The 13,356-nt window shown below is 39.9% G+C and overlaps 1 protein-coding gene across 15 annotated transcripts in view; it reads right to left on the bottom strand.

The window, feature by feature from the left end:
• Window positions 1–13,356, bottom strand: part of LOC129774153 (metabotropic glutamate receptor 1-like) — an 82,738-nt gene that overhangs the window by 27,303 nt on the left and 42,079 nt on the right. For all 15 annotated transcript variants that reach the window (XM_055777861.1, XM_055777855.1, XM_055777866.1 and 12 more), the window contains 4 exons: window positions 3,419–3,634; window positions 3,249–3,362; window positions 2,972–3,161; window positions 17–96 (listed from right to left, as the gene is read on the bottom strand). In XM_055777861.1, the coding sequence (XP_055633836.1) occupies window positions 17–96; window positions 2,972–3,161; window positions 3,249–3,362; window positions 3,419–3,634 (600 nt within the window). The remainder of the gene's footprint in view (window positions 1–16; window positions 97–2,971; window positions 3,162–3,248; window positions 3,363–3,418; window positions 3,635–13,356) is intronic.

Raw genomic sequence — 13,356 nt, 5'->3', positions numbered from 1 at the left:
AAGCTATACTACTCACCGAGTCTTCTCTGGCTATACAGACTCCATATTTCTCGGCCAATTCCCGGAAAGCTTGAATGCCCGATTGACCGTAGTTTTCTGGAACGATTCAAACGTTGTACAAAAAATGTTTAGAAAATAAAAGTATTATTTGTTCAAAGTATGCTGCATCTGCAGTTACAATTTTCGCCTGATTTCCAGATAGTTTACGGCTGCATTGCTGGTTGGTTGGTTTTTGTTTTTAAGAGGGCTTAAACTACGGCTGCATTGCCTGATGGAATTCATGACAGTTTCGCAAAAAGTAAACTTTTTTCGCTTAAGATTTGAATGCACCATGAGTAATAAACTGACTGAGCTAAAGCTTGATTCATCCAGAATCCGAAATTACAAAACTAGTTTTATCTCGGGATTGGTTAACACGTTGACTGCCACGTCAGTCACCGGTGACTGACACCGAGTTTTCGCTCAGACTGCGTCAGTCACCGGTGACTGACAGTATAAAATATGATAAAAAAGGTAACTAACATAAGCATATAAGCTCATAAGCATTCCCTTTCTAACCAAAATACCTTCCACTACGATAATAAACGATGGCCCTAATACGCCTGAATGTTTACATAGAGTTGTTATGAAACCGTAGCACTCAGTGTTAAAGGCACATATACAGCCATTTCATGCCAAACCGATATAGTGGTTCTCAGATTTTCGTGGAAAGTGGAAATATTGTTCTTTGTCGCAAACCATTATACCCGTATTTTTTTTATTTTTTCGTTAGGGTGACCATTTCCATTTTAGGGTGCTCCAAAAAATCATTTTTTTCTACTTTTTTCAAAAAACGACTTTTTTAAAAAAATCATGACTTTTGAACTGAAAACCGAACAGCTGATCTTTTTTGAAAAAATACGTTATTATTGATTATACTTGTTTTTTATGGTTTTCATGGTCTCGGGACCAAAGGCGCTATATTTTTTAAATATTTTTTTGATAGCTAAGAATTTTGTACATAACATGACTCGAAACCAGAGAGGCGGCTCTACATTTTTTTATTTACCTGAAATACCTTTACCTGATACATGTTTTTCATTGTCCTTACTATCCACCGCGATACGAATGCCATAGTAGTGGTAAAGTGTCTTTAATAAATTAAAGAAAAATAATATCTACCGATACCTATACTTATTCCTATTTTCTACTCATTAAGCTACTTGCGCAAAAACATGTTAACTTTGAAAAATCATAACTCAAAAACTAAAAAAAGCCGCTCTGAATTTTGGATATGTTATGTGAAAAAAAACTCAGCTTTCAAGAAAAAATATAAAAAAATATAGCGCCCTTGGTCCCGAAACCATGAAAGCTATAAATAATAAATACAATGAATAATTACGAAATAATTACGATTAACTTTGAAAAAACATAACTTAAAAACCACCCTAAAAGGAAAATGGTCACCCTAACAAAAAAAAAAAAATACGGGTCTAACGGTTTGCGACAAAGAACAAAATTTCCACTTTCCACGAAAATCTGAGAACCACTACACTAGATTCTTTTTTTACACGATAGGTGCGTGCGCGCAAGAAAAAATCACGTAAAAAAATCGCGTAATTTTGAGCAAATCGCGTAAAAAAAATCACGCAATTTTGAGCAAATCGCTCAGAGTAAAAACGCAGAAAAGTGTCCAAAAGCGCGGACGTAAGTGTGTGCGTGTATGTGTGTGTGTTTTGGTTTGTTGGTTGATTAATTGATTGGTAGTAGAGTAGAGAGCAGAGAGTAGAGAGCAGAGAGAGTAGAGAGCAGAGAAATTAGAGAGCAGAGAGAGTAGAGAGCAGAGAGCAGAGAGTAGAGAGCAGAGAGAGTAGAGAGCAGAGAAATTAGAGAGCAGAGAGAGTAGAGAGCAGAGAGAGAGAGTAGAGAGCAGAGAAATTAGAGAGCAGAGAGAGTAGAGAGCAGAGAGAGAGTAGAGAGCAGAGAGAGTTGAGAGCAGAGAGAGTAGAGAGCAGAGAGAGTAGAGAACAGAGAGAGTAGAGAGCAGAGAGAGTAGAGAGCAGAGAGAGTTGAGAGCAGAGAGAGTTGAGAGCAGAGAGAGTAGAGAGCAGAGAGAGTAGAGAGCAGAGAGAGTAGAGAACAGAGAGAGTAGAGAGCAGAGAGAGTAGAGAGCAGAGAGAGTTGAGAGCAGAGAGAGTAGAGAGCAGAGAGAGTAGAGTCATATTTATTGAGTCGAGTTCCCAGTGAATATCTCAAATGAAGAAAATGGTAAGAAAGGATTCTTTTCTTTTTCAATTTGATATTTTCCGCATCAGCTTACCACGTAAGAAATTGCTTGTATGTGAGGGATATCAGATGATTTTTTCAAATATCTCTGCATGGCACAAATAAATGCCTTCAAATGTAATCTTAATGAACAAAAATGAGCAAACCATCACGATATTTCTAAATCATGTTCGATAAATCACACAAACAATTGTTTTCACATACTTTGAAATGACCTCAGTATGTTTTCACAAAATTAAATGTCTTGACAACGAAAACATTTCTTCACATCTGTCATCTATATTAGGGACTGTCCACATACCACGTGGACAGAAAAAGTGTGATTTTAGACACCCCCTCCCTGTCCGTGGACAAGTGTGGACATTTTCTACACCCCTCCCTCTGTTGTCCACGTGGACATTTCTTCTCTTCTTGGAAATAAAATTCGGTAAAAAAATGCAGGTGATTCATAAATAAAGAACCAGATGGAAAACTATCACTCCTTTCCAAAATCTAAATCGATGCATGAATTACAACACTCTAATGTAAATGTACATATGAGCAATAAATATTTCGTGTTTTATTGAACAATTTCAGTACTTTTTTTATAGAGTGTAGTATGAACCATAGCACTCAGCGCCAAGTTATCTTTCATAAATTCTCTGGTTATTCGTTATTCGACCATTTGTGGAGCACAATCAGCAAAAATGTTATCATTCGTACTCACCATCAGTGTTGATTGCGGAAACATAGGTCCAATTAAATTGCCTCACTACATCGATCATCACCTGGGCTTGGTAGTAATCGGAGGGCACCACCCGCATAAATGTGCTGTAGCGTGCCTTATCGGACAAATCTTTCGATGTTGTAGAGTAACCGATTTGGGGAATTGAAAACAATTGCAATAAATTCTGTACCTGTGTAAAACCAAAAAGAGAAACAAACAAACAGGGCATAATTAATGCAATATGTTGAATACAATTGGGACTGATTTCTCGATTCACCTGGAGGGCAACAGAACTGGAACCTGGTCCGATTACACCAATCAATGTTTGACGGTGTTTGCTACTGGGCGGTTTCACTCTTCCATGTTTGTGGGATATGCTTTGATTCGCGCCCTGTACAGAAGAGAATTTAAAGGCATTTGAAATAAAAATCACTTGGAATCACTTACCAAACATATCGTCTGTCGTGGATTGACTGCAGCTGGTGGTGAAATTGAGTCCCGTATCAATTCGATGCTTTGCTGGAGAGCCACCGGAGCATACCAGCAAGAATCTCGAATTTCCACCCCTAAAGTGATATTTGGCAGCAGCGCAGGATTCTGATTGATTTCGTCGATTGTTTTAAACGTAATCTCCGATCGCTGGATGCCGTAGTGTTCACGAACCTATGCAATGGGGAAAAATAACTTATTATCACTTGCTATTTAGAAGTATATGAATAATATGGAACTCGACATCATTCGACGTCATAACGTCATCTTGCTTGTGGCTCTTGCTTTTGCTCGTCAGGCATTTGATTTCATTTCCGTTATCATTACCCATCAACGTCATTACCCATAGCAATAATTCACGTGGTAAAATGCACAATATAAATGGGAGGTGTTATTTAAAATCGATTAAACTTTGTTCTTTCCCCGGTTCTTGACATCTAATTCGCTGTAGAACAGACGACAAAAGAGATAAATCAATGTCTCATCGTAAATCATGCCGACTAACTGATTTTTCGCTGATGGTAGATTAAATCCTGAACACCCGTTCGCGGTTCAACGGTGTGATCTAACATCAAGAAAATATTTAACTTCGATAATCGCATAAAAGTTAAACGATGAAACAAAACACCCTGGGTTGACATGAAACGAACACCGCACATTTCATGAGAATAGCATCCCGCCATTTCAGACAAATTTAAACAGCGAACGCTGTGCTCGAATCTCAAATCGCAGCGAAGGTAAAAGCGAAATAGATAAAAATAAACGAGATCAGGAAATCACATCACGGGGCTGCGATTTTCCCTCGTTTGGCCGCGTTAAAGCGTGTTCTATAAATTGCAAACGAGTTTAGCATATTTCTTTCTTCTGCTGTGTTGTTTCAAAGCCTGTGTGTGCCTCTCGGCACATTGGGCATGATGTTTTATCTCCGATGCATCATACGCGCGTTATTGATGAGCCTCCTCTCCACGACGCACCCCTTCGACACATATTTGGGGTACCGAATTTTGATTTTGTTAGTTGAATTTGTTTGTACTTCCGCTCGGCGGCGAGAAACAAAATTTGGGAACGTCTTGAGCCGAGAGCTGACAACGCAGCTGGGTATGGAGATATGGAGACAAATAGTATTTCGTTCAAACAAATGGGAACCAAAAATATTATTCTGATTACACTGTGATCATTTGTTTCCGACAGATTCGTGAAAAAGACTAAGGACATGTCGAACTTTAATGTTTCTTATCGCTTTCTCTTTCCAATAAATTCGAGAAATTTCAGCACTGTCTTATTTGTATCGCTATATATTGTGACTATACAATATCTCGATACTTGTGCCGACATCAACCAAAAAGCGATTGTTGCACATTGCAGGCTTCAGTAACTACCATAGATTTGTCTTACGCGCCATAATCGCGATAACGGCCCAAACACATGACATGATAGAGGTGGTGGTTGAAAGTCAGAGCATATGTGGAAATGTGGTGTCATGAATCGACCTAGGAACATTGGCAGGCAGGTGATTCGAAGCAAGAAGCTTCTGTGATGGCACGCTGATTATAACGCACTTTTGACGTAGGAATTTATCTTTGATTTTAAGACTGGGAGTAACATTACAAAATGCAAAATGTGGCATGTAACGAAAAATTGGGAAGACTTGAAATATATATTACACGAAATCCTTATAGGAAATCTTCTAGGATGAAAAATGAAAATCAACTCTCTGCTCAGTAGCCTCGCTTCGATTGGGAACAGAATTGAAGAGCGTTGAGAGTGAGGATGACTGATGAACTATTCTAGTCAATGATTATTATAATTGACGTGACTAATGAATATTCCGCTTCCTCATTCAACTGACTTCAGTCCACACTTCTACTTCCCCTTGATACAAATCTCTTTACCCGCGTACACAATCTTATTTTTACGTCCATATAAAGTGACACGAAAACTTGATTTCTGATGCAAAAAAGTAGTTACACCATTAATGGACGGTTTATTGTAACACTTCTGGATTACCTGGATGTTGAATTACTTGAGGATGCAAATTCCAAATTAGATCTCAGTTTATATCTTTGTGGGGTTTCTGGAAAACACTAGGCTAAAAACTGTCCTGCTAACATTAGAACTTACTGCAATATTTTATAAATCACAGAAGATTCTCTAAACCATTACAAAACCCCAAATGAACCGTTTTATCAATCTCCAATCTAACCTGTGTTCATATATTCTGCAATCTTCGGAAAGACATCAATCAAAGCCTGAAAGATTTAGAATCATTATATTGATCAATTATATTAACCCATTTTAACTCCGCCTGCGAATGACGGATCTCGATAATGGCATGTCCTTATAAGAACCTGAAATTATCTCGATAATAGCATGTCCGTATAAGAACCTGAATCTATTGAGAACCAGAGCAGTGGGTCCAAAGCCTCTAAAAGGAGGATGGTTGTAATAGCTGTTATCCATGGTTATTATGGAAAGAAAGTAATGGATAAACCCCTAATCCAAGGTGTGACGCGACCCGTGCTGAGGGATGAATGGTTGGGGGGGTTTCAATCAAATACCCTGCCTCTAACGGAGCCTGTGGAGTACCAGGGCACCCTCCACAGTATCGTCTGCCCCCTCTGCATTATGCGGGTCACTGATGCAGTTGACCTTCTTTACCGCGCAACTCGTGGGAATTTCATGAATAATACAACAAATAACAAAAATCTTCCGGGTTCCGCCAGCTTCTCTCTGTGTGAAAAAATCGTCATAGAGATCGACTCTATGAATGTCGAAGAGGATGAAGTACTGAGCGACGCACCTGCGGATGTTCAGTCCTGCTCCTCTTCCATCCTCAACACCCCGACTCGTTGTGAGTCGCTAGAGGATGAAAGTGACAAAAGTAACGTCACTACAAAAACTGAACCTAAAGTGCTAGATTCAGATGAGGTCCACTCTTCGTGGAAGAAAAACCTCACCAAGGGTCAGAGAAGGAGGCTGAAGAACTTGGTCGCAGCTGGGATCCCTGCAAAGGAAGCTCGGCAGCAAGCACTGAGTCAGCACATCTCTGGACCAGCAAAACGCCCCCGAGGATCGGAACTACCTAGTAGTGACGAAAAACCGATTCTCAAAAAATCTAAACAAAATCTCTGCCCCCGTAAAAGAGCGGGGTTGAATGAGCAAAAAAAAGATGCCCAAAACACTCTTCAAAACAAAGACTCCACAATAACTTCTGTTGAAACTGGAATCTCCTTCGAGGAAGCTTTGGAACAGATCAAAGTTGGAATACTCCCGGAGGACTATCCCAACACCGATCTTACTACGGCTCAGTTAGATTCCATCCAGAATACTCTACTCACTGCAATAGAGCAACAAAGAAACGAGCCGGTTAAGCCCAAATTTTTCAATTGCTCGTATAAGTCAGGTTATCTAATCCTTTCGTGCAAAGATCATCAAACTTCGGAATGGTTGAAGAAAATGGTTCCCGGGATAATCCTAGACGACAACATCAAACTGGTTGCTCTAGACGCCAAAAATATTCCGCGTCCAGAAATTCTCCATGCCTTTTTCCCACAAAGCGCAACATTCAGCGACGAGAGACTCAAAAGCCTCATTGAGAGTCAAAATGAAAATCTCTCCACCGACAAATGGCGAATACTAAAGAGATCCAATCCCAACGAAATTCACGCGGACTGGACGCTAACAGTCGACGAAGCTTCGATGCGTCAACTAACTAGCACAAACTTCAACATAAACATCCGATTTGGCGAAACTAAACTGAGGAAAACAAATCCAAAGCAGCGCCAAGCCATAATCCATAAAAGCTCCGGTGTATTCAAAGGAGATCTGGGGCCAAAAAACGGGGAACCTAAAAATTCCAAAAACCCAGGAAACCTGAAGTCTTCAGAGACTAGTGACTCCAAAACAGTGGAACCACAAAATGCTCAAGAAGTCGTCAGAAGGGTTTCTGGCAAACCAAAGCGCCCTCGTGAAGCTTCTCCGAAAAACAAGAAGCTTGGCATCCTGAGTATTCCCGGCCCAAGCGGTACAAACTCAACGGTTATCGCAAACAGGTTAGGAACCTCCATTGTGCCAAGTAAAAAAGGTGAGTTTCTTCAAACCCATCCCAGATCCAATACGAATACGGAAGCTGGAACAAGCAAAAAAAACCTGACCTGATTTTCAAAAAAAACAGATGGGACTCCGATCCTCCCAAATGAACCACCAGATCGGATAACCCAACCTAATGCAGAACACTAAAGTTCTGCAAATAAACCTCCAGCACGCCAAAGCAGCGTCAAGCGTGCTATCCAGGAGGTTTACAAAAGACGCTGTGGATCTAGCTCTTATACAAGAGCCTTGGGTTCACAAAGGAAGAATACTAGGTATTCAAACAGGTTCATGTAAGTTGTTCTATGATGACAAGCATGACTCCCCAAGAGCTGCTGTCTTAGTAAATGTAAACATTAAATGCTTTCCTATTACAGAGTTCATTCAAAGGGACATCGTCGCGATCAGAGTGGAAGTTCCTACCGCCAAAGGAAGGGCCGACATCGTAATTGCGTCGGCTTACTTTCCAGGCGACGTTCCTGAGGTTCCTCCACGAGAGGTAGCGGCGTTTGTAAACTACTGCAGGGAAATTAACAAGGACTTCATTATCGGATGTGATGCCAACGCTCATCACACCATGTGGGCAAGTACGGATATCAACTACCGAGGTGAGTGTCTTTTAGAATTTCTCTCGTCAAACAACATAGATATTGCTAACAAAGGGAATGAACGAACCTTCATTAACGCTATCAGACAAGAAGTCTTAGATCTAACGCTGTGCAGCCCGGCTATTCAAGAAAATATCCATAACTGGCACGTTTCCGATGAGGTGTCTTTGTCTGATCATAGACACATTATTTTTGAATGGAATGGTGGCATGGAAGTTCATAGAGAATACCGAGATCCTAAAAAAACCAATTGGGATCGGTATGCACTTGAACTCGAGTCTAAAACTCTACACTCGAAAATAAGGTCGATTCAGCAACTTGAATCAGCTACAAAAGAATTAAATGAAACGATAGTCTCTGCCTACAACAGTAATTGCCCACTGAGAAAAGTTTCTTCGACAAGAAACGTTCCTTGGTGGAATAAAAGGCTCGAATGGCTTCGCAAAACGGCGCGTAAACTGTTCAACAGAGCAAAAATTACCTCGGACTGGTCTCAATATAAGAGAGCCCTAACAGAGTACAGTAGAGAACTGAGACGATCTAAACGAAAATCCTGGGTATATAACTGCGAAAGCATTGAAAATACCTCAATCGTTGCTAGACTCAACAAGACTTTGGCAAAAGACCACTCGAACGGGCTTGGATCGCTTAAAAAGGATGATCGCTTAAACCCCCTCAGAAGTACTAGACTTACTGATGAAGACTCACTTTCCGGGATCTACATCTGTCCGCTCGGATACAAATCCTGGCTATAATGACGACACAATATGCTCTCGAAGGCGTCTCATAGGACCCGAAAGTGCAAAGGATGTCGCTAACATAGTTGCTGGGTTAGTCTTCACGAGGGCCAGAGTAGTAAACGCGGTGAGATCCTTTCTACCTTACAAATCTGCAGGTGCAGATGGGATTTTTCCAGCCCTGATTCAAAATGGAGAATCAAAACTAATTCCGACTTTAATCGAGATCTTTAAGGCAAGTCTGATACTAGAGCACATTCCTTCGATATGGAGACTTGTGAAAGTAGTTTTCAACCCAAAAGCGGGAAAACGCGACAAATCACTTCCAAAGGCTTTCAGACCAATTAGTTTATCATCAATACTGTTGAAAACTATGGAAAAAGTATTATATGAATACATAAATTCTGTATTCATGTCCAAACACCCACTATCCAAATACCAGTTTGCCTACCAATCAGGCAAATCCACAATAACAGCACTACACATGCTTGTGACAAAAATTGAAAAATCTCTCTTGTCAAAAGAAACCGCATTATGTGCGTTTCTTGACATCGAAGGTGTTTTTGATAATGCTTCTTATCTATCAATGGCACAGGCAATGAGAAGAAGACACTTCGATAACTGTATAGTCGAATGGATCCATGGCATGCTCACACACAGAAAAATCACCTCGGAGCTAGGCGGGTCGTCTAATTATGTGATTGCAACAAAGGGTTGCCCACAAGGAGGCGTTCTATCACCTCTCCTTTGGTCACTAGTAGTTGACGACCTTCTGACAAGTTTAGAGGCAAAAGGTTTTGAAATTGTGGGCTTCGTCGATGATCTAGTTATAATGATACAAGGCAAGTTCGACGACGTGATATCGAGCAGAATGCAGATGGCCTTAAACCTTACACAAACTTGGTGTACCACAGAAGGTCTGAGCATAAATCCCTCAAAAACAACAATTGTTCCATTCACCAAAAAGAAAAAACAGCATCTGCAGTCTTTATATCTTGGGGGAGTGGAAATAAAATGCAGCGCTTCAGTGAAATATCTAGGTGTTATCCTAGATGCTAAACTCAACTGGAATGCGCACTTAGATGCAATAATCAGTAAGGCCAATACAGCCCTATGGGCATGTTCTAAAATGATGGGTCTTAAACCAAAAATGGTAATGTGGGTCTACACTGCCATTGTGCGGCCTAGAATAACCTATGCCTCATTAGTCTGGTGGCCAAAGACCAAGGAGACTGTAGCTACAAAAAAGCTAAACAAACTCCAACGACTAGCATGCATTGCAATTACTGGAGCAATGCGAAGCACACCCTCGAAGGCACTGGAGGCTATCCTTTACTTGCTACCTTTGAACCAACATGTTCAGCTAGAGGCTAAGAAACGCCCTCTAAAGCTTACACAATGGAAAACAATGGAAAAAAAATACTAGACGGAGACAAAATTGGTCACTTGAGCATCCTGAATCTCTTACCCGTTGGACCATCCTCAGAGATGAACAGTGATTGGATGAAATCTAGGACTAACTACGACATTCCATACAGTGTAATCGAACCTTCTCGTTCAATATGGGATGAAAGCGGTCCTAGTGTTCGTAATGGTTCAATCATGTTCTACATTGATGGGTCAAAAATGGGAATCAGAACAGGTGCTGGAGTGTATGGTCCCAGAACAAAAATCTCTGTAGCTATGGGAAACTGGCCAACAGTTTTTCAAGCAGAAATAGCTGCGATAATAGAATGCTCAAATGTCTGCCTTAAAAGAAAATATAGACATGCTAACATCTGCATATTCTCAGACAGTCAAGCGGCACTTAAAGCTCTAAATGCTTTTAAATGCTCCTCAAAAATTGTCTGGGAATGCATTCTCCTCTTACGGCAACTAAGTCGGATAAGTTCGGTACAACTGTACTGGATTCCTGGCCATTGTGGAATAGAGGGAAACGAGCGAGCAGATGAACTTGCCAGGAACGGCTCAAACTCACCTTTCACTGGTCCAGAACCATTCTGTGGAATATCTGACTGTGTGTTGAAAGGTGAGCTGAAGAACTGGGAAGACCGGGAAGTGTTAGCCAACTGGTTGGCGGTACAACTTAACCAGTAAAAAAAATTATCACGCCGAGTATTAAAATTACTCAACAATTGCTGAGTCTTAATAAGAAAGACTTAGGCACAATCACAGGCCTTATAACAGGACACTGTCCGAGTAAATACCATCTCAAAAACATAGGTTTAGTGCAAGATGATATTTGTCGTTTTTGTAATACCGAAAGCGAAACCTCGGAACATTTGCTCTGTAATTGTGGAGCTCTAACTAGACGCAGACTTCAATACCTTGATAAGGCTATTCTGGAGGCCAAGGAAATTTGGTCTGCGTCGCCGATCAGGATTATAAAATTTATCAAACAGAGTATTCCTGATTGGCACCTATATCGCTATAGCTTTCAGTCTACTTCCTCATCAATAAGCAGTAGGTAAGCTTGAAGCGGAGTACAAAAAAATGGGATATACCACAATAGTTCAGAATAATGGACGCAGTGGTTCACATCCAACAGGGAAAAAAAAACCCATTTTAGGCCAAGCGTTCGAAAAATCGAACAGCAACTTTGATAATTTTTCATGTCTTTGGAAAGGAACCGTATGGTGATGTTTTTGCACCAAAAGATTGCTTAATGTATTAGCTACCACTTATATCGATTTCATTAAATTTCGAGTAACTTTATTGGGTAATGAATTCGATTTAAAGCAAGTTTGTTTGGAAGGTGTTTTAATTTCAATTAAAAAACTCAATAAAATACAAAAATATGTGAACTTTTCTACAATATTGCTTTGACAAAAGGACAAACATTGTGATATAGAGATATAGAGAAAATCATTCGATTGTGCCTCCTACAGGAAAATAACAGCCGGAGAAATTGAGTGTTCGAAAAATCGAACGTTGGCCATAACGAACATTTTTTTCTGCTGAATCAACACCAACACATCTAACCTCCGCTGCGCATTTTGATTTGTTTATTTTAGAAGACGGAAGGTTTTTCATTTATTCTTGCATTTTCAATTGTGAATGTTTGCAAATATCGATTAACTTAGCAAATATTATTGAAAATCCGTATGATTTTTTGTCCGTAATAACCTTAGGTGATTGCGGCCCGTAGAATTTCTTGTGTGGAGGAGCTGGAGGAAATGATCAGTTCGTGTAACGAGGATTCTAATGAGATTGTTTGTGTGAATATTCTTCCGCCAGACCGAATGATAACCTCCCAACCCTCTATGCAATTGTTTTTTCGCAGTACTCTGGTACTTTGAAGGTTTTGGAAAATGTTCGATTTTTTCGGGAAATGAATAATTGGGAAGACTAATTTTTAAGCATTGACATTTCTCCACAGTTAACAATAAAAATAACAGCATATTCGTTTGAAAGAAAAAGCATGCCAGTAATAAGTTAAAATTACATAAAATAAGAAATACCACATCTCACCTTAGGTGGATTAATTTGGGTTTATACTTAGAGACTTCCTTTCTCCTGTTCTTATTTGTAGAGTACAGAGCTGACATAATACCAAATGAAATAATAGTAATAATAATAATAATAAAAAAGCATGAGAAACATGCCATGAAAACTATAGACCAATCAGATGAAAGGAAAATATGAGCCAGGCTATAAAAGCGCGAGCCATTCCGCGCAGCCGTCATAAATCTCACGTTGATAAAACCGTCAACAAATGTAACATTTTACTTCGGTTCTTGTATCCTTTAATTTGCAGGAACTCGAAACTTTGTTTAAAGAATCAGATGGCTGTCTATAAACAGATATTCTATCCTGCCATTGAATATGCGGTTCCTGTTTGGAAGGGCTGTGCCCGGACACACAGACTGAAACTCCAACGCGTTCAAAACAAGATTCTTAAAATCATACTGAATTTGTCACCCTGGACGAGAACAACGGAGGTTCATGAAAGAGCCTGTCTGGATACCCTAGAAGTAAAGTTTGACAACGTCATACAAAAATTTGGAGAGAGGTGCTCCTCTTCCGTGCATGAAATTGTACGGAATTTGTATATAGTAGTTTAAGGTCTTAGGTTAAGTAGGTAGTTTTATTATAACAATTAAAAAAATACAAATGTTTATCATTAAAAAAAAAAAAATTAGATATAGTAAAAACAAACAGTACCTAGCATTCTATTATGCAAATTAAGATGAACAAAGATGTGAAGCGTTAGCTGGCCAATTAAAATGTATAGAACTTTGTATTAACCAAAAACGTATAAGAAATATAAATGAATTTATGCAAAAAAAAAAAAATGCGCAGCCGGCATTCTGACAACGGACGTGATACGAGCAACATCTGGAAGGAAAACTAGCAGCAGTGGCAGCAGCGAACAACGGAGCTAACCTGAGCAGCCGATAATCAAGCTAGGTGTCGCATCGGCCTGCTTCAATAGCAGCAGCAACAGGAGCAGCAGTAGCAA

The sequence above is a fragment of the Toxorhynchites rutilus genome, chromosome 1, assembly GCF_029784135.1.
Source record: "Toxorhynchites rutilus septentrionalis strain SRP chromosome 1, ASM2978413v1, whole genome shotgun sequence".
In the NCBI taxonomy this organism is placed as follows: Eukaryota; Metazoa; Arthropoda; class Insecta; order Diptera; family Culicidae; genus Toxorhynchites; species Toxorhynchites rutilus.
This window is presented reverse-complemented; position numbering and strand designations above follow the sequence as displayed.